This window comes from Phaethon aethereus (assembly GCF_964289735.1).
Source record: "Phaethon aethereus genome assembly, chromosome: 7".
NCBI classification, from domain to species: domain Eukaryota; kingdom Metazoa; phylum Chordata; class Aves; order Phaethontiformes; family Phaethontidae; genus Phaethon; species Phaethon aethereus.
In genome coordinates this window covers 26,078,792-26,100,156 of record NC_138583.1, presented here as the reverse complement: position 1 = coordinate 26,100,156, position 21,365 = coordinate 26,078,792, and the positions used below count along the sequence as shown (strand labels likewise).

At 48.4% G+C, this 21,365-nt stretch overlaps 1 protein-coding gene across 1 annotated transcript in view; it reads right to left on the bottom strand.

Moving 5' to 3' along the window:
• Positions 1-2,771: 2,771 nt before the first annotated feature.
• Positions 2,772-21,365, bottom strand: part of ARMH3 (armadillo like helical domain containing 3) — a gene marked incomplete at both ends in the record, with an annotated part of 123,364 nt that continues 104,770 nt past the window's right edge. Inside the window, 2 exons of the mRNA XM_082002125.1 lie at positions 2,772-2,864; positions 8,812-8,928. Of these exons, the coding sequence (XP_081858251.1) occupies positions 2,772-2,864; positions 8,812-8,928 (210 nt within the window). The remainder of the gene's footprint in view (positions 2,865-8,811; positions 8,929-21,365) is intronic.

The following is a 21,365-nucleotide window of genomic DNA, read 5'->3' as shown; positions in this document are numbered from 1 at the left end:
TTAGATATCATAAAATACACTCAGCTGCTCAGATCAGGTATGGGGAAGTTTGGGGCCATCAGCCACGTCTGGAGGCTGAATGTTAACAGTTAAATGACTTTCTGCTTAGTTCAAGCTGGCCTCAAAGCACAAGTAGTAGTATGGTGTTTAGCAAAACAGGCAAATCTGCAGCAGAACCTGTGAGCAGGAGTTTGCTGACAGCAGCAGCAGAGAGAGCATCATACATGCACAAGGTAGATCCGCGCATCCCTCGCTTACATCCAGGGGCTCTCAGCCTCACTCGTATTTTCCTTACTGGCAGCCCCAGGGGCAGGTAAGAGGCAGAGACCTGCTCACTACTGGCCGGTACCTGCAGCCTGGACCAAGGAGGAGACATCACTGAGCAGCACCACAACCTCCCTCTGCACACGGCAGGAAGAGCCCAAGGGCAAGTGACCTCCCTGCTGCAGCCAGCATGCTGCCAAATGGCGACAGGGCCACTCCCACGACTACCCTGCTCTCCCCTCTGCCAAGGACAAACACTGCACAGTCTGGACAGGCGAGGCTTTGCTATTTATTGAGCTCTAGGTCTGTATGTACATCCATTTACAGTGCTTGGTTTGGCGACGGCGTGACAGGAGGACGCGTGCCACAGTCTTCCCTAGCTCAGCCTGGGATGAGGGCTGGCCTCCAGAGCCCTCCCCAGTCACAGCCTGGGCTTCTCAGTTCATCCCGCAGGGGAGCACCATGGGGGAGAAAAGACCTTTGATAGCCGACCCCAGAGCGAAAAGCTGAAAATCCCAGAGGTTGCCAAGGCAGAGGCAGATTCATCCCCGACTCTCTCACCTATCTGTCCAGTCTCAGCTTAAGCGGGATCAGAGAAAAGGAGGCATGAGGGCAGCTGGGTGACTCTGAGAGCAGCGATGCTGGGGCTGCACCTCAAGGAAGCAACTCGAGTCCCCTTCAGGAAGAAACTCCCATCAGAGGCACGATGGTCTAGCAAGAGCTCCCCTCACATACAGACAAGTGCCATGCGCTGCAAACCATTTTTACCTCACTTTTCACTGGAGAAATGGCCTCCTTCTACATGCCCTGCCCTGTTCTCAAGCAGAGTGATTCTATGGGGCCTGCTTGCTCTCCCAAGCACAATCCCTCTGACGTGTACACATTTCCACACACTTGCATGGCAGAAAAGCAAGTAAGTCTCTGGCTCAGCTGACAAAAGCCAGAGAATTCCGTGCTGAGGCAAAGTATCTTCTGTCGGGAGAGGAAAATACACAGTCTTCATCGGGTGCTGTGACTCGTGGGTGGCCAAGGACACAGCTTTCAGTTTCCCATGCTCACAGCAGATGAAGATGAAACATGAACACAATTAAACACATGCTAACATGAATAACCCTTGCCTAAAAAAGGCTGAGAATGAGCATGACATTCACATCACTCATACTAACCTACGAGGCTAAGAGCAGGACTAGGCACTTTAAAAAAAAAAGTTTTCTAGAGAAAAAAAAATGGATCTGGGATGTAACTCACTCCTTTACTTCAGTCCACAAAGTAAGGCCAGATCCTAACATCTAAATGCACGAGGAGGGAATAGGTGTTTGTGCTGCATATTCCTGAGTTGGCAGCCTGATGCAGCACTCTGAACAGGCTCTGCTGGACCTGGGCACCTCTGAGACACTGGCTCTGGAGCAGAAAGTCTGCCTGTGCCCCAGAGCATCATCCCAGAGCTCTTCCTTGGGAAGTTCTCAGCAGACTGTTGCTGCATGTCGCTTGGTGAAGAGGGGAGGGCAAGCAAGAAAGTGAAGTAACTACTTCTCCAGCTGTATTTTAATTGCGTGCTACACACAAGGGAAAAACCAGGGATGACTTAGTTCATGAAGGTCACTAGGCACTTGCAGACATGTGCAAGGCAAACGTTCCTGTGAGCAAGAGGAGGATTGTCGCAATGCAGTCTCTGATGGGCAATAAGGGGAGCAGGGGGAGGGAGTCTGCCTGTCCTCTGCCCTGTGAAAATGGAGTATCTAAAAGTGTCCCTCAACCTTAGAAACAGCAGACATGAGTTGGGCTACTGGAAGCAAGAGTGACCCCAAGCAGAGCTGGTCTCCAGTTACAAAGTGCTCTGTTTGATGACCCATATTCTTGCATCCTGGCTCAGACTGGACCCTGTAAGCACTGGAGGCAAAACTTCTCCAGTAATCCGATGGCTTGGTTCAAGTGACCCCTTCTGACATCAGGAGCCAGCAGTGAGGAAGGCCTGTTCCCTGGGGACACTGTTTTATACCCCAAAGCCATTTCCAGTGGGATGGCAGTGGATTTGACCTACATTGCAGCAGGGCAGGTTGATCCAGGCTGATGGAAAAGAACAGCCCTCACCCAGGATCAGAGAGCAGGCGAGCCATCTGAACCCAGAACAGTCTCACACAGCTGGACTGGTTTTATTATTTTGGTTGCGAGTTCTCCCCAGCTCTGCTACAAAGGTTTCTAGTGCATCTTCCCTGAAGCTGCGGAGAGAATCTCCCATTGCTATGTCACAGGAACGGCTGCCCACCCCTATGGCACCTTACAAAATTGCTTCTTCCTCCTCAGCATGCCAATCACCTCTCCTCAGCCCCAGGCCTGTTGAAACACATGCCTTTGGGATCAAACACACAGCAGCAAGGCTCTCCCCTAGAAGAAATGCAGTCCCTTCTGCAGGCGGAAGGCAAGGGGCAACCGGCTACAGATCTGTAGTGTCCCTGCCCAGACAGGCCCGTCTCTGGTCAGCCCTGTGCAGCGGCTGCGTCCCGGCTTCAAGAGATCGTAGAGAATTCCTTCAGCAGCAGTTCCTGGCTCAGTGTGTTGAAAGCAAGGTTCTTCCTCACATTGATGCTGATAGACCGAACCTGAAAGAGACAAAACAAGACGTTTTAGCCCAGGGACTCTTCCTGGCTCCCCCTGAGCATGGCAGCTTTGACACTGTTGACCTCCAGGTTCAGCATGAAATGGTTTTGCATGCTGTTACAGCGTCAGAGAATTTGCTGCAGCCAGCTCTCACTGAGACTCCAGTTTAGCAAGAAGCCCCTGAGGATTTGCTGCTTCCTGGAATAACTGGAATGTCTGTAGTGTCATCCCAGCAAAGAGAGTAAATTCCAAATGAGACCGGGATGGGAGAGGATGCTCTGTTTGAATGCATGAGCTATGCTGTGTTTCCTGTTCTGGGGCAAAGTGATGGGGAAAGTGAGCACTTCCAGATTGCAGCCGGAAAAGCATTTTCTACCAGGGCCCACCAGAGTGCCAGCCAGCATTCTCCTGGATGAATGCAGTGCCATGGCCTCTGTCCTGCTCCAGAACCTGCAGACCCAAAGATACAGAGTCAAGGAAAGGACAGAAGCCTGTGTGTCCTTTGTGCTGCAAACACAAATTATCACCCAAGCTGGCAGAAAACCTTGGGTTCAGAGCCAGCCGTGTGTATTCTGTGCCGAGTGCCTTACACTTGAAGCTGGCTCACTAGCTGTCTCTGAAGAAGAGACACCTTTATCCCTTAATGATGCCCAGACTTCTGGTCACCCGCAGAGTCTGTGAAGAAGAGCTGGGCTGCCCTGATGCACAGGAGCTTCCCTTCCCCCTTCACGCCTGCAGACTTGCTGGCCGAACACGTGGGCCCCAGACTGGGCTCAGTCTCAGCTGCACTCGGCAACGAGAAAACAAAGTCAAACATCATCTGCGTCAGCAACTGTGCAGCAGTGACAGAAAGCAAAACTGACACAAGCTCATCCAAACAACAGGATTACAGTTCCCAGAGACTTGGAGCCTGTGATAATAAGGCTGTTGCTGACCTGGTTAGTGTTTTGTGCTTTTTAAAAGCACTGGGGGATGAATTATATAGAAGCAGAATGAGGAATCCAACACTGGGGGCTGGAAGAGCAAGTCAGCAGTGGTTATACTGCTGAGGGTCCCACTTGCTGCCCTGGTGAGAAAAAACAAGGGGAAGGGCAGAAAGCTCCCAAAAAGGCAGACTGTGTAAGAGTGGGAAGCAAATCAAAACACGGAAGGTTAACAGGGAAAGCTGTGAAATGAAGCCCAGTGAGCCCCATTGCACAAACCCTAAAAACCTGAGCAAGCTAGCAAAGATGTCTACACTTAAAGACAGAATTTTAAAGTTTTATGGTGCCTGCAGAAACCACAAACTCTTCTTCATTGGGATGCTTGGCAGACACCCCATGTGTCTTCACTCCCCTGGAGCATCCCCTCACCTCTCTTCTCTGGGTGTCTTTTGACTTACTCCTGCTGAAATAGTTTGGGATCATGTCTTCTAAGATAACCACAGGTTATAGCCTATGTTAAACACCACTGCAAGTGGTCTCCAGAAGACTGGTTTGCACAGGGCTGTCTCCCTGCCGGGAGACAGGAGCCCTCATAGGATTTGGTCCCAGTCCTACTGACTGTTCCCCACCTCAGTGATCCAGCCAGTTCTGACAAGAGGGGAACAACGTGGCTAAACCGATGTGGAGGGTCCTCTGCCCTGGGGAATGTGACTGCCTGCAGAAAAGGGCCAGATGCTACACGTACTGTGAGCCAGCATCCTTATTCTCACTAGAAGCATTTCTATGGGTCTCAGCAACAGAAAGAACAAGTAGAAATGAGCTCCTGGCCTCCGGAACTGCTGCCAGGGGCCAGGCACCAGCAACAGAAGATGGCCAACTTGTATACATATCAGGATCTCCAGGAAGGATGCTGCAGCAGTCTCTGCAAGCACAGAAAGGGAGGCTGGAGCAGCACATGATGAGAATACAGGACCTAGCAGAAATTGTAGCTATGAGGCAGAGCACAAGAAATTAAGCCTGTATAGTTTGCAAAGAGAAGGTTTAGGAGGAATAGAGTAAACACTCTCCAATATGTAAAATGAGGTCAGAAAGAGAACAGTGAGTAATATTTCTCTGGCTCCCCAGGGATGGGGCAAGAAAAACTCAGCTTAATTTAAGACAAAAAAGATTTACACTGGAAAAGAAGAAATACTTTTAAACCTATGGGTTGTGAAGCAGTAGAGTAGATCAGCTGGGGCCAGTGTGGAGCTCTTTTCACTTAGAGACAGCTTCAGGTTTCAAGGGGACCTTAGACACAAACTTTGGTCAAGAGCAGTCTAGACAGACTTAGGTCTGCTTTAACGCAAGTTGGGGAGAGGAGTGGGCATGACAACAACACAGAAGATGACTCTGACATTTCTACAAATCTCTGCCCCGCATTTCTTCTGCTGTGAGAAAGCAGGCAGCTCTGAGCCAACCAGCTTAAAAGGTAAGAATAGCTCAAATTAGAGTTAAATCAAGTTATCTCAGCACCAGGGCTCAGCACAGGGAGCCAGAGCTCATCTCCCTTTTGGGGTTGGAAGACCAGACAGTGTCACAGGGAGGTGTCAGCCTGTAACAAAGATAAACTTCAGGAGCTTCCTGCAGTCTGGCTGAGCTGCTCCATCCGTGAGGCTACACCCCAGGACTGCTCCTAGCTCGTGGTGCAGCAGGCAGCTCAGGCCTGGCTGCCAGAACTCTAGAGTGGCTTATACAAGGGGCCAAGACCAGCGTCGGAAAGTAAGCTCAGAGCTTAAACATTCATTCTACAAGGAAGTAAAAGCAAGGCACATGTCCTGTCTTCTGTATGGAGCATGCTGGAGCACGCTAGGGCCAGAAGAGCTTTTAAAACTGTTTTCTCCCTGTTAGCAGCTTGGATGACATTTAACCCACAGATTTGAAGAAATCGGAAATGCATGAAATGCTGACATCACCTAGAGAACAATGAGCAAATGAAAGAATGGGTGAAGCAGCGGCATTAACCATGTGAGGAAAACATTACTCAGTTCTAGTTTTGTGTCATTATAGTTGGACGTGTGCAACACTGTACAGACACTCCTATTTCACAGCAAGTCCCATCAGTTAAACCTGTTTCCAATCAACAGGCAACTCTTAAGAAATTTGTACAATGGGAGGAAGGTTTACACTGACTACCATATCTAATTAAAAGTCAAATTAGTGTAATTTCCCCTGCAGAAATCAATCCCTAATCAGACTATTTTGAGACTCTGCTGAAATCTCTCCCACTGCAAAGACAGTGAATGTTTTGGAGAGATGCTGAATCTCTTTCCACACATTCCTGAGGCAGCAATGTGAGGGTCCAAAAGCTCACATCCAAACCATTTATTCTATCAAAGCAGCACAGACCTCCAATGACATCCCTGAGGGTTCAAAGAAAAAGAAAAAAAACGTGTTGGAAAACTTCCTAGCTTCCTTCCTTTAGCCCCTCAAAAGGCAGCACAACAGGCCAGAAAACCCAACTGATAAAACACTCTGCACATCACCTTCCACCACAATGTGGCTGCAGTATCACAGGCCTTTGAAAGCTTCTTTGAAAAGGGAATGGGAGAAGAAAGCAGTTTTTTCTTTGCGATTAGCAAGAAAGAGCAGCACTGAGGCAAAGCCAGAGAAGTGAAGCAGTGCATTAGCAAAGCATGTCAAAAGAGTGAGAACAAGATTTCTAAGCATAAAGCTGCCAAGAGAATGGCTTGGGGAAGTTTCTGCTCACCCACTTCATGGGAGCAGAGAGAGATGAAAAGGCAGCCGAAAAGGAAAATGGCTCCTGCATGTCATTCCCCACCAAGAAGGATTTGCTTTAATGCAATCACACAGGTAGAGGTAAGAAAACCAGGCAGAATCTGGACAGAATTATTGCAAACAGATCTTGTTCAGGAAGACCTGATGGGACCAGCATGAGCTTGGAAATCATACTGGAAACCTGTAGTTCACTACCAGCCTTGCTCCTTTGGCAGAGCCCACAAAGGAAATTGCAGCAACTTCACTCTGCCCCCTCCATGAAATCCTGCAACCCTCAGCAGTTAAACACTACGCATTGGGTAGGGGGATATGATCCAACATCAGATCAGCAACAGAAGCTGAAGTAAAGACTCAGAAGCCATGCAAAAAGGAAGCCAAGTATCTGGTTTGAAGAGGATATGGGCAGGACAGGGCAGACCAGGGCCTTTTTGATGAGTTGTTTGAACAATTAAGAAAGCCATCAGTTACTGTGCACCTAGAGGAAAAAAAAGCGTGGAGGATGGGAGGCCAGCTGGATTTGCTGAAGAAATCATAACATATCAGGCTGATTTCCCACTGTGTTGAGGGAACGGCTTAATGGAATGCAGGGGATTTTCTGTAGCTGTGAGTAAAGAACATTTAATAGGGTCCCAATTCTCAGGGCATCTAGAGAAATGTGGATTAAACAGATTCACAACTGGGTCAAATCAGCACATTTAGACAGTAATTATTCAGGCTTTCATATGCTCTTGAGGAGAGGGTCCCAGGGGTACCTGGACAGGCAATTTTCAGAAGGGAGTTGAGGAGGGACTGGTTATGCTAAACAGATTCTTAAATGATACAAAATTGGGATTTTGGGAAAAAAAAAAAAAATCAGTCTAGGAAGAAAATAATTTTAGCTGAAGTGTTTTGTAGCTGTGATGATCTTAGGACTGAGAATGTAATTTTAATCAATTGGCATGATCACCTTGAGCTTCTGCCAGGCCAAGTGGAAAGTGGGGCATGCAGGAAGCAGAGCAGCCACGTGGCCAAGAGGCTGGGGAAGGAGATGCTGGCTGAGGAGGGCAGGAGCCCTTGGGACAGAACAGATGAAAACAGAAACATGAATGCGTCTTATTTCCAGGGTACACAGGAGAAGCCCGTGTCACAGGAAGGCTATGGCCAAATTTCTTTGCATGTATTCCAGATATGGTATCAAACAGCAGGCGAGAGAGACAAAAACAGGCACAAAAAAGCACAGAGAAACGGTATGAAAGTGATTGCAAGTGTTTTTGCCTGTATCCTACCCAATGGCAGTGCTGGAATGACACAAAAAACATTAAAAAGCATTTTGTAGAAGGAAGCAAAAACAATTCAGGCATGCTTGCTCTGGAGCAGAGTAGACAGAGGGACGCATAACATTCCCAGACTCATGCAGACTCGTGATGGAGTGGGCAGGCATCAATTACTCATCAATCAGCAAGGACAGAGCTGGGAGAGAGAATCAGCTCTCAAACTGGTGGAGAAAGCTGCCAGAGTTAGAGGTCTCTCCCTTTCCTGAAGCAGTAATGATTCAAAAGTGAGGAAAAACAGGCTCCCCTCAGATACCAGCCACTACAAAAACTTTGCCTCCTTGGTGATGTGGCCATCGGACAAGAAAATCTAGGGCTCTCTGGAGCAAGCTGGCTTGCTGAATATTAACTACCAACCCAAATTATTTGGACTGAGTTTTGTCTTCGCTATATTATTTTGGGGGGGGCTTCCTACCATGAGTCTTCTCCTCTGGCAGAAGGAGGCATTTCTAGAGAATGCCTTTGTTCACTTTGCTTGAGGACCCTGTTTTGTGAGTGATGGAGGAAAGTAATGAAGAGGCACGTGTTTCACCAGCATCACATTCTGCTCAGTCCCATACTTTGTAGTCCCTTTAAAAACAGCAAAAAGGCTAAACTGCTCTGCGTGATAAACCCAAGGTGGGAGCAGGCAGCTTCTCCACCATGCAAATTTAGCACCACAAAGCACGGTGGATCCCGCGCAAAGGGACAGAGACTGACTGACCGGTTGCTGGCCTGAGCAGTCTGGTGGTTCCTCCCCCACCGTGTACTGCAGGGCAGAGAGCTCCAGAGAGCTTTCAGATCTGTTGAGACATGCTGTGTCTGTTCAGACCCTACTCCTGCCCTGCCTTTGGAGGCACTCCAATGGACTCACAGGGCCGTTCAGCTGTACCCCAAATACCACCGTCCAGGCAAAGGCTTTGGAAAAGGGTTGTTGATTCTGCAGAATGGAGGCAGCTTACCAGCTCTTTGAAGAAGGCAGCCTCTTTATGCTGCTCTGAGTAGCGCTCATACTGGTCCAGTCCGTCTTGCAATTTCAGCGTCAGTGTGTCGTAGTTGGACCGTACCACTTCCAAAACCTGCCAGAGACAGCCAAATACAGCAGAAGAGTCAGCATCCACAGACACCTCGGCACAGGAAGAGCAAGGCTGAGATAGATCACAGCTCTGGCACCTGTTTTTGCAACATACATGGCTGTAACAGCCCATATCTGGCTCATGACTAACACCACGGGGGTGGGCACTAAAGTCTTCCTAACGCCAGCGAGGAACAGCCCTCAAATTTACAGAATTTCTCCGTTGATGAGAGCAGTGGATGAGCCTGTATCTATGACAGCAGCAGTTTTCCAAATACTATTATGTCACCAGGACAAGTAGACATGATCTCATTAAATTAAGCAGCTAATTACCATGTGTACACCGAAATGTAACATAGTAGGCACTATGCAAACACAGGTTTGCCTGACCCCATGGTCCTTCCAATGCTAGTTTTGCCACCTCCCTCCCGGCTTGCTAATTGCCGTTCAGAATCTCCTAAACCATGGGCTTCTACAGCTGCTCAGGTCAGCTTCCACGGAGCACTGCGCTTCTCTTCCGATAGGAACAAGCTTCGGACGGGCACTGAGAGAAGACCAACGACTCTGGTTTTGGAAACAGATGGAGACGCAAACCCAGGTCGACCTGCCCAGGAGATACTTTATTATCTGCCTTCACTGCAACCAAAGCACTCTGCCTTATATTACTGCCTTACTCTGTTCCCAGCACTGGGCTATACTTTCAAATTCAGTGTTACATTATCTCTGTCCTGTTGAACTATTCATTCTCCTAACGAGGCAACACCAAGAGGGACTCCCACAATGCTTTTTAGCTTCAAAGCATTACATGGACAAACACATTCCTCAAAGCATTTGTGAGATGGTAAGTAATGATAATCTTCCTACCAGGAACCATACAGCTCAGCACTCCTGGGCAAAACATATGCTTGAAACAATGCTCTTAAACACATGAACTCCTTTCTTTGGCTGTTTACATTCAATCTGAGAGCTGAACAGAGTATCAGCATCTGAGGTTTGCATTACAGTAGCCTCTGCTCGTGAAAAACCTCATCCAGGAGGACTAGTATACGGTGCAAAGGAAGAGGCGTCTGCCCCAAGGCGTCAAAACTCAGAAAAGATCCTAAGAAAAACATTGCAGAGAATTTAAGACAACAGTGACCAGAACAATACAGAATCCTTCTACTTCTCCCCTTGCCCTCCCAACAATGTAAACACTACCCTCAATTGCCCTTTTACGCAGCTGGCAGCTCCTGCCCTTTACAGGACTGAATCATGTCCTTATATCCTTTACTCTAGGAAACCTAGACTTGCTCAGGGTTCCCTCAAAAGCTTTCCTGCCCCAAACTTTGCATGTGGCAGAGGTACACAGAGACACTCATGCAAATGCTTAGAAGCAGGCTAGAGTCTGAGGTGGCAGAAGCCATAGGGCATCATCCAGATGAGGGTAAAAAAAGGGTCCCAGAAGTGATTGCCAAGTGAGATGGTCACACAGCAGAGTCTCTTCACAGCTCAGCTATCCTCCAGCATTGCAGAGGCAAGCTATGGGTAGGAAACACCATTTTGCAACGTTATTTAAAACGGCCTGTCAGTGTGCTGCTGCACGAGCATGCAGCCTCCTCTCCAGGACTCATTTCCTAACGTCGTTTGTCAGCTCCACTGGCAGAGAGGAAGATCCTCCTGCAAAGCCAGCCAGCTCCAAGTTCAGTCTGGCCTTCTTGCTCTTGTGCGCAGAAGCTGCGAGAAGTATCACAGAGCCAAGAGCAACGACAAAAGGCAGGCACCTGGCTACAGGAAAAATTTACTCTGGGATGCAACTATCCACTAATGATGGAGAGGAATAGTATAATGCACATTATTCTGAGCAATAAAGAATCTAGCAGCTTGCATGAATCAGAGAGCATGAATCCTGCCAGTCTGAGAAAGCCAAGCTGACCAAGATTAATAAGCTGCAGGGGAGAAACCTTGTTTGAAAGGTGAGGAGTAGAACATGCTGCTTCAACCGTAACTCAGAGTGGAGGCATTTTACCTAAGGCTACCCCACTCGCCAGAAACCTTCCCTTGGGCTCCTCTTCACTTCCCCTGTGACCCCATATGCACAGCCATGTGTAGTACCATACGTGTGTGCCCAGACAATGGATGTACACACTTCTCCACGACAAAGCAGGATTCCTTCTTGCTAGCTCTGAGTAGAGATCTCTTCAGATACTCAACAAGGGCATGCTCAAATCACTGCACAGAGTAAACTCCAAGGGCAGCAGCGAGGTCTGTAAACAGTATTTTTTAAATCAGCTCTCCTGTGTCACCTTTGAAAGGCAGTTAAGAACTCTGTTGGACACTCTTAGGAGGAGGACAGGGAAGGAACAAGAGGTCCCAAAGTCTCTACTGTGTTACCCACTACTTACTGTAATCTCTGCAGTGAAGTTGAGATCAGCTTATCCCTTTAACTATGTATTTTCACTCCTTATCTCTTTTAATTATGAAATAGAACTTAAAAAGAAAGGGTAAGTTAAAAATAAACAGCTTCTCCTCGCTGCCTGATAATTTCCCTTTCTTGCTGCTGCTGCTAAGAAATGCTACGTGGGATCTGAGATAAACCCACTCACTATCATTTCACTTCATACCCTATAATGGATAGGAACTGTTACTGAGATTAGGACCTGCCATCCTTGAGACTATTTGATCTGCTCTTTAAGATGCAGCTGCTAGACAGAGGAGAGGTTAAAGAGCAGCAGAAGGTATTAAGAGCACCTAACACGAAGGTTTGAAAGGCATTAACTTTCTACACAGGTGACAAAAATTCGCATCCTCTACATAACACAAGATTGTACGCTAGCATCCTTCGTCCTTCTTACACACTGCTTTGACCTCTGCTCAGGAAAAGTACTGCAGGAAGAATGCCCTTTTGCGTTAAACGCATGAGATCTTTATCTGCACCTTTCTGTCAGATACAAAAGAACTAGAAGAATTTAATTTTGAGATTAAAGCATTTCTCCTTCAAGGTCTTGTCCGACCTGGTCTTCCTAGAATTCACAGAATCACAGAATCACTAGGTTGGAAAGGACCTTTAAGATCATCAAGTCCAACCATTAATCCAGAACCACCATGTCCCCTAAACCATGTCCTGAAGCGCCACATCCACACGTTTTTTGAACACTTCCAGGGATGGCGACTCCACCACCTCCCTGGGCAGCCTGTTCCAATGCCTGACCACCCTCTCAGTGAAGAAATTTTTCCTAATATCCAATCTAAACCTCCCCTGGCGCAACTTGAGGCCATTTCCTCTTGTCCTATCACTAGTTACTTGGGAGAAGAGACCAACACCCTCATCGCCACAACCCCCTTTCAGGTAGTTGTAGAGAGCGATAAGGTCTCCCCTCAGCCTCCTCTTCTCCAGACTAAACAACCCCAGTTCCCTCAGCCGCTCCTCATAAGACATGTGCTCCAGACCCCTCACCAGCTTCGTTGCCCTTCTCTGGACACGCTCCAGCACCTCAACATCCTTCTTGTAGTGAGGGGCCCAAAACTGAACACAGTATTCAAGGTGCGGCCTCACCAGTGCCGAGTACAGGGGCACAATCACTTCCCTGCTCCTGCTGGCCACACTATTCCTGATACAGGCCAGGACGCTGTTGGCCTTCTTGGCCACCTGGGCACACTGCCGGCTCATATTCAGCCGGCTGTCAACCAGCACCCCCAGGTCCCTTTCCGCCGGGCTGCTCTCCAGCCACTCCTCCCCAAGCCTGTAGCATTGCATGGGGTTGTTGTGGCCAAAGTGCAGGACCCTGCACTTGGCCTTATTAAACCTCATACAGTTGGCCTCTGCCCATCGATCCAGCCTGTCCAGATCCCTCTGCAGAGCCCTCCTACCCTCCAGCAGATCAACACTCCCACTCAGCTTGGTGTCATCTGCAAACTTACTGAGGGAGCACTCGATTCCCTCATCCAGATCATCTATAAAGATATTGAACAAGACTGGTCCCAGAACCGAGCCCTGGGGAACACCACTCGTGACCGGCCGCCAGCCGGATTTAACGCCATTCACCACAACTCTCTGGGCTCGGCCATCCAGCCAGTTCCTCACCCAGCGAAGAGTAAACCCGTCTAAGCCTCGAGCCGCCAGTTTCTCCAGGAGAATGCTGTGGGAGACGCTGTCAAAGGCTTTACTAAAGTCCAGGTAGACAACGTCCACAGCCTTTCCCTCATCCACTAGGCGGGTCACCTGGTCATAGAAGGAGATCAGGTTGGTCAAGCAGGACCTGCCTTTCATGAACCCATGCTGGCTGGGCCTGATCCTTTGGCTGTTCTGCAGATGCCCTGTGAGCACTCTCAAAACCAACCGCTCCATAATCTTCCCTGGAACAGAGGTCAGGCTGACAGGCCTGTAGTTCCCAGGATCCTCCTTCCGGCCTTTCTTGTAGACGGGTGTCACATTGGCAAGCCTCCAGTCTTCTGGGACCTCCCCTGTTAACCAGGACTGCTGATAAACGATGGAGAGTGGCTTGGCAAGCTCCTCCGCCAGCTCTCTCAGTACTCTCGGGTGGATCCCATCAGGCCCCATAGACTTGTGGATGTCCAGGTGGCTTAGCATGTCCTTGACTGCTTCCTCCTGGATTATGAGGAGTACATTGTGCTCTCCATCCCCGTCTTCCAGCTCAGGGGGCTGAATATCCTGTGGATACCTGGAGTGGCTATTAAAGACTGAGGCGAAGAAGGCATTAAGTACCTCAGCCTTGTCCTCATCCTTGGAGACAATGTTCCCCGCCATATCCAGTAGGGGATGGAGATTCTCCTTGCCTCTCTTCTTGTTGTTAATATATTTGTAAAAACATTTTTTATTATCCTTTACGACTGTGGCCAGACTGAGCTCTAGCTGGGCTTTTGCCTTTCTAATTTTGTCCCTGCTTGACCTAACGAGATCCTTGTACTCTTCATGAGTTGCCTGTCCCTTCTTCCAGAGGTGATAAACTCTCCTCTTTTCCCTGAGTCCCAGCAAAATCTCCCTGTTCAGCCAGGCCGGTCGCCTTCCCCGCCAGCTCTTCTTACAGCACATGGGGACCGCCTGCTCCTGCGCCTTTAAGATTTCCTTCTTGAAGACTGTCCAGCCTTCCTGGACCCCTTTGTCCTTCAGGACTGTCTCCCAAGGGACTCTCTCAACCAGTGACCTGAACAGGCCAAAGTCTGCCCTCCGGAAGTCCATGATAGCAGTTTTGCTGAGTCGTCTCCTTACTTCACTCACAACTGAGAATTCTATCATGTCATGGTCGCTAAGCCCAAGACGGCCTCCGACCACCACATCTCTCACCAGTCCTTCTCTGTTTGTAAACAGCAGGTCCAGCAAGGCACCTCCCCTGGTGGGCTCACTCACCAGCTGTGTCAGGAAGTTATCCTCCACACACTCCAGGAACCTCCTAGACTGTTTCCTCTCTGCCGTGTTATACTTCCAGCAGATGTCCGGTAGGTTGAAGTCCCCCACAAGAACAAGGGCCAGCGAATGCGAGACCTCCGCCAGTCGCTTATAGAATGTCTCATCCGTCTCTTCATCCTGGTTGGGTGGCCTGTAACAGACTCCCAGCAGGATGTCTGCCTCATTGGCCTTCCCCCTCATCCTTACCCACAAGCACTCTACTTGGTCTTCACAATCTTCAATTTCTATGCAATCAAAACACTCCCTAACATACAGAGCCACCCCACCGCCTCTCCTTCCCATTCTATCCCTTCGGAAGAGCTTACAGCCATCCATTGCAGCACTCCAGTCATGAGAAGCATCCCACCATGTTTCTGTGATGGCAACTACGTCATAGCTGTCCCGCTGCACAATGGCTTCCAGCTCCTCCTGTTTGGTGCCCATGCTGCGTGCATTGGTGTAGATGCACCTGAGCCGGGCTATAGATTTCAACTCTGGCACGTTGAACCTACCCCTAGGTTCAACTCTAGTGAGCCCGGTTTTAGCCCCTCCCCCCTCCAATTCTAGTTTAAAGCCCACTCAATGAGGCCTGCCAGCTCTCTTCTCTACGGAAGACTAGAAAATATCAATTCCAAGATGATGAAGTATGAATAACTTAAGAAGGGAAGGACTTTTAGCTGGACTCTTCCACATGGATTTTAAGTAATCATTCAGTTTTTTAAAATCTCATGAGCAGCTAGAAGAACACCACTTCTAATGTCAGGCAAGGATAGAAGAAAATGGACTGTAGATTATTTCCAAGGAGCTTCTCAGCAAGCAACAGGGAAGATAAGATGTGACACTCCTCAGATTGCAAGGATAAACATGCAGGGCAAACTATTTTTTTTTTTTAAATGCTTTACTGGATCTTTACAATGGAAAAAAGTTAAGTGGAGTCACAATCTACATCTCTTTTTATAGGTTACCTTAGGGGGAGCAGTGTCTTAAAAAAGCAATATGACAGAAGTGAGCAACTCGGACATGGTCAATACAAGAAAAGTGAAAGATACTGAATTCCTTTCCTGCAGTTACCTGTATCAGCCCTAGAGGCTACATTCGCCCACTTACTCCACTGCAGCAAACCAGAAGTCAGTGGAGCTGCACCACTGTAATTTAAAGATAATTTGCCATCAAATTAACCCCCTGCCCCACCACTCACTCAGTGACTGCTTTCCAGAAATTCCAGAGAAATGTTAGCAATTCAGGCCCCTGCATATATGTCCCCAAACCAACCTTCAGGAGCTGCTCTGAACAGCAAGTGCTTTCTGTGGCACTCAGATTTCAGCTTTCTCCGGCAGCTACAGTTTCCTGTGCTCCGTAACTCTCCTTCCCCAGTTTACACCAACAATCTGTGAGTAGAGGCAGCTCTCTGGGTAACACAGCAGGGGGGCTGGCTTCCAACGGAGGGGCTGATGTGGGGCTCAGCTCTCCACAGCATCCCACCCATGCCATGCCGCTGCACCCAGAGGAACAAGATTATTTCAGTTTTTGGCTCCTTACTTTGCTGCATCCATCAGCTTACCGCTCCCTTGCAAACTGGATGGACAACCTCCAAAGGGTTGGTGGACTCTTGTGAACACAAGCATGAAACCAGTTCCGCCAGAACCAATTGCCGTTGCCCCAAAATTTTCCACGTTCAAAACAGACTGTGCCTTGCTGTACCACTCTCCACACACAGGCTCCTTCCTTACTGCACCAGAGCTGCTCCCCCTGACTGATCCTCAACAAGAGCTGCCTTGCTGCACTCCCCCAGGGGAGACCAGACCTTCTGGAAAAGCCTGTCCTGGGGAGACAAGGGAATTACATGCAGCAGTCTCTGATCCCCATCCTGCCCAGGAGAACACAGCCACTGTTAGCAGCAAAGCCAGAGAAGGAGCTGTGCCAGCAATGAAATCTAACAGGCAACACGCAGGACGAGGGCCCATCTATCTGGCAGACACAGTACCCCTCGCTGCTTAGTAACTTTTTGACCTGCAGAATCCTTCATCATCTACAACTGCAGTCTCTGCCTCACTACCGCAACGTAAGATTAGAGCGCGCCACCGATTCACGCAAAGGACCCAGTGGTGGGGAGGTTCTGGGAAGCATGCACGCGTAACGACAGAAAAACAAAGGAAAAACAGAAGCAAGCAGAAAGCAAGGTCTCTACACTGTCTCTTTAATCAGCACAGGAAAGAACAAGGATGCAATCAGCCAGCACCTTGCTAAAGCCTCTCCTTGCCCATAAGACAGTCATTAGCTACTGCAGCACAGAAACGGTTGGAAAAGAACTGACTGAATGACCTCACATCAAGCAGAAGGCAAAACAAACCCCAAGCTGAAACGCATCTGCCCCCCACACCAACTCCATGTGGCTCACAAGGCTGGGCTGCGGGGGAGGCTCTCCAGGCCAAGCAAGCCCTCACGGAATGGAAAAGCTGGGTGCTCCTGTCCCAGCTGTCCCACACTGGAGGATGGAACAACCAGTCTATGGGGCATGTAGTGCCAGCCCTGCACCAGCGCTACTGCATGGACACGGCACAGGGGCCGAGGGCAGCAGGGGATAAACGTGCCTTCTGTCCTCTCTACAGAGGTGGTAGAGTCCCTATCACTGCCTGTGGGCCACGGAGGGAACTATGGAGTCCCACCTCCGACACCTAGGCAAAGCCCAAGGTGCCACGAGCAAACCCAGCAGTCTGTCCCCCCAGCGCAGAGGGTGGAGGCTGTAGGAAGAAACATCAGGGTTTCCCTATTCTAGAAGAAGTCTGATGTGTGTTTTACACTGGAGTCTTCAAACTGGCTTGTTTACTCCAGGTTTAGCATAAATCTTCCCCTTTTTCTCCCTCGCTAATCTCCACAAGCAACTCATAGTCCCTGAGTGTCTCTCCTAGAGAATTCAGCTGAATAGCAACATTTCTCATTGTAATGAAAAGGCTGCTGCCACCTGGACTACAAAGAGGCTACTGCCTCTCCATAATAGAGTGCCAGATAATTGACATAAATTTTACAGTAGTATCTTCTAATTAATATGGACAATTTTTTTTTTTATTTTCCAGATGGCATCACATTTCTCACAGAGAAACTTAAAAGTTGGTGATGCAGGCTGGAATCTTTGCTGGAATTAATCCCCAGAAGTGCCAAAGACAAAGCACATAAGTAAATAACTGGAAGTTAAATAAAAACATACACAGCTGCCACATTTCCCAACAGACTCTGCCCAGACCCCATCTGCGCTCATCTCCTTCTACCTTTCCTCTCACTGTCTGCAGGAGCCAGGTTCAGGGAGAGGATCGACTAAGACTGCCAGTGCTACACACGTGCGCTGGAGGCAGCTCCCGTTCACGGCGGCTTCAAGAAAAAACACCCACCCTAGGACAAGCAGCATCACAGAGCTTTTGCTGGACCCAACACTACCTTACCTTTGCAGCTGTCCCGGAGCTAAATGCAGTGCTGATGCTTCAACACCATCCCTCACCCTCAAGCTGATCAAGCCATGAGTATTGACTCCGTGTTCATGAATGCTAAGAGAAGAGGAGGAGGATGTTGCTATGACAGTCTAACAACTCAGATTTCCAAGATATGCTGTGCATACAGCACACATCTATGGATCCAGAGGATGCAGAGTGGGTCTGGTGCACGTGGTGGGAAAGATAAAGATTTGGGTTTGAAATGCAAGTGTACTTATGCCACATACATGCAAGATACGCAGCACGTTGTCATTCCTGCTCCAGTGCCCCAGATCTCCTGCATCAAGCGGCTGCTGTTTGTACTACATGCAAGTGGAGGACCTATGGCACTCTCCTGCTGCGGGCTGAGAGCGTGAGGCTGCGCAGACTAAGCCTGTAAGACAGCCCCCACCAGCTCACACAACTGTCACTCTCAGGGTCGGAATCACAGAATAGTTTATGATTACACATGAACAGGAAGAAGCATCCTGTCTGCCCCAAGGGCAGGAAAAATTCCTGGAAGGAGGATTTTTCCAATAGCAAAAAGCTCAGCTAGCCCAAAGGATTAAGTGACTGCACTTAAGGGCAAACTTTCCTCTGAGGTTATGAAACGGTGTGCACCAAAACAGGACGCACCAGCAGTGCTGGGCGGTGAGACACAAAAAGTCCATCTCAGGTCATAGGAGGGAGAAAGGTCTGCAGGGGTGGGTGCCGCTGCCCATGAGCCCCAGGATGGCACTGGGCCAAGCATACATGCTCCAGTCCTGGCTGTGGAGAAACACAAGCTGATGGGACTCATGAGAGTCTCTGATTCAGTGCTTAGAACTGGACAGATGGACAAGGCTGAGCAGCACACAGCAAAGATGACTGAGCCAGGAGATAGGAGAGAAGGTGCCTCACCCTGCTTCCTACTGCTGAGGGGAGTGCAGGGACCCCTTCCACACAGTTGCCACCAGGTTACTCAGACACTTTTTAGTTTGTGTTTACCAGTCTTCCTCTGCTCACCTCACTAAACATCAGTCAGGACACACTGTGTCTAGGCGCCCAGGAGTTTTTGCCCATCAGTCTGTCCTTCATCCCTGCCAGTCACTCCTGGCAGTCCTGCTGCGATCACTGCACAACTCTGTGCCCAGTCAAACATGAGGAAGGACCAAGCCTCCATGGCCCAAATCCTTCCTGAGGACTGCTTTTATATATTTGCACTTGAGTGGTATTGAAATCCAGGCTTTGCCACTTGTGTACACAAGGCAAAAGGTTTTAATCATACATAAAAGATTATTATTATTATTATTTTACTTAGCAACGTCAAGGAGGGACATTTCACACCCCCTTTACCTCACCTCGGCATAGAGCCATTCTGTTGGGCTCAGATGATATACAGTAGCGCAGATGTTTGTTCAATGATCTCAGAGATCTGTGATCTTTAAAGGAACAAGCCTACAAAGTTGACAGTTTCTACCCATGGAGTAGGAGGGTTCAGTTACAGTCTTTCTCCTCTGCCCACAGGTGCTTCTTCTAAGATAAATTATTTATAAGCTCACTCAGAAAGTGACTGTTGTTCTCTGAACTCTGCTAGCAGAAATGGCATCTTGTTTTGGGACAAAAGTTATCTGCTCCAGAAATGTTTTAAAACCACAATCTGTTAGAAGCCTAAGGTGTTCAACTCATTAAATAGTGGGGAAAGACTCACTGATCCAACCAGTCTGGAAATCACACAGCTTTCAGAAACATCCCAAAGCCAAAACTGTCATCCAGCTCCACCCAGAAGCAGCGGTAAATGGACAAGGCAGCACCCATTCCAAGCTCTCAAGGGACTGGCCTTTGCAAGATTCCAGTTACTTTAAGAAGCAGAAAGGCTGCAAAGAATGACAAAGGCAGGTAACAACAGAGACATGGTCACAAAGACGAGCTACGTGCACAGCTTGCAGGAAACTTAATTTGTAAAAGGTACAGAATAACAAAAGATATTAACGTGTTTGATAACCCTTGACATCCCTGTGTAGCCATCACTAGGGCTAGGGAGTCCTGAGCTAGGGGTATGACACCCTCTGAGTTCCAGGACTTGGGTAGCTGAAAGCCTGCTCACCTCACCAGAAAGCCTGTGCCATGAATTCTTTTACTACAGAGTAATTTCAAGAAATTATGTCTACACACAGAGACAACTCCCATACACCTAAACACACTTCACTCAACCCATCCGGGTTTGGATGACAAGCAACAAAAATGCACTTAGCTTCACACGGCTTTTTCTCAAGACCAATCTGCTTTTCTGTTTTATGGATGGTCAGTGGTTTTATACTAATCTGCATATCCCACTTGGCACAAAGAACCTGGCGCGCTCTGTGGGACTCTGGGCTCTCTTTCCCAAACTGCAGGGACGGGCTCTCGAGAGGAAATAGAGGTGGCAATTCTGTGTCATTCAAGGGAGGAAAATGGGTTCAGTGGGTTTCTGCCAAGAGAACGAACGTCCATGTATTGCACAACGCTGGCACTTCCAAAGCCCAGGCAGGGAAAAAGAAGTCAAAGATCCCAAAACACATTATCTTAAAAATTATCAATTAATAAAATAGGCATCCTCCAGAGCAAACATTTAGATCTGGATGGGGAGATCTGCCAGAAACTGCACAAGGTCCACTAAGCTCACTTGTTGTTAGAAATTTCGTGAAGAAGGCAGGCAACAGCCAGCATGATGGCAGGAACATAAAACCCCAAGACAGATAGAGTTGCTATTTTGGAGTTACAGCCCATTTTGGAGTTGTGAACCCTTATCTCCAGCTGGTGGCATTTATGAAAACATTTCTCACTGCTTGGTACGTAACAGCACTTGCAATTCTGCCAAGGCTTGAAATGCACTGCAGATAGCTATGGACTGGACCGTTAATTTTTTTATTTCCCCATTGTGCTTACAATTAACTTAAGTGCTGAAACGTGATGGGCTGTTCCAGGGGAAGCTTTTTATCTACCAGCTGCATTCTAGCACAGCAGTAAATCAACTGCTGTCACCAAAACATCAGACAAGAGGAAGAGAACATCTTTATGCTCACCGTGCATATTACCCGTGCAGCCTAAGTGGCTACCCTTAAATGAATGCTGTGATTTGCATACAGCCTTTGGTGCAATCATCTATTTACAGAAGACTTTGTCCCCCTGAACACAGAGGAAAAAACAACCACCGGCAGCTCTCCAGCAACAGTTAACTGGCAAAGTAAGGCCAGTAACCCCAGTGCCCAAAACAGGATAAAAGAGTTTAAAAGTGAGCTGCTGCTCCAGTCAAACTGAGAAGCCAGGACATACAAAGCTGTTACAGAAATCAAACACAGCTACAAGAACCTAAAAAACAGTAGCTGAAGATTCTAAGAAAAGGTCAGAAATAAAATCTTTCTAGGGCCAGCCTGGCAAATGTTGAAACTCAAATATACAACTTTCAGTTCAGATTGTCTCAATGAGGTGACAACAGGATACCTGATGTACACCAGAGGAAACTCATTCCTAGTAAAGAAATTCAGATACGCCCAGAAGACAGCTGACTCAGGAATAAGGCTGTCTAGAGAACAGCTTAAGACAGGGTATGCAACAAAAACCTTTCTGTTCAAT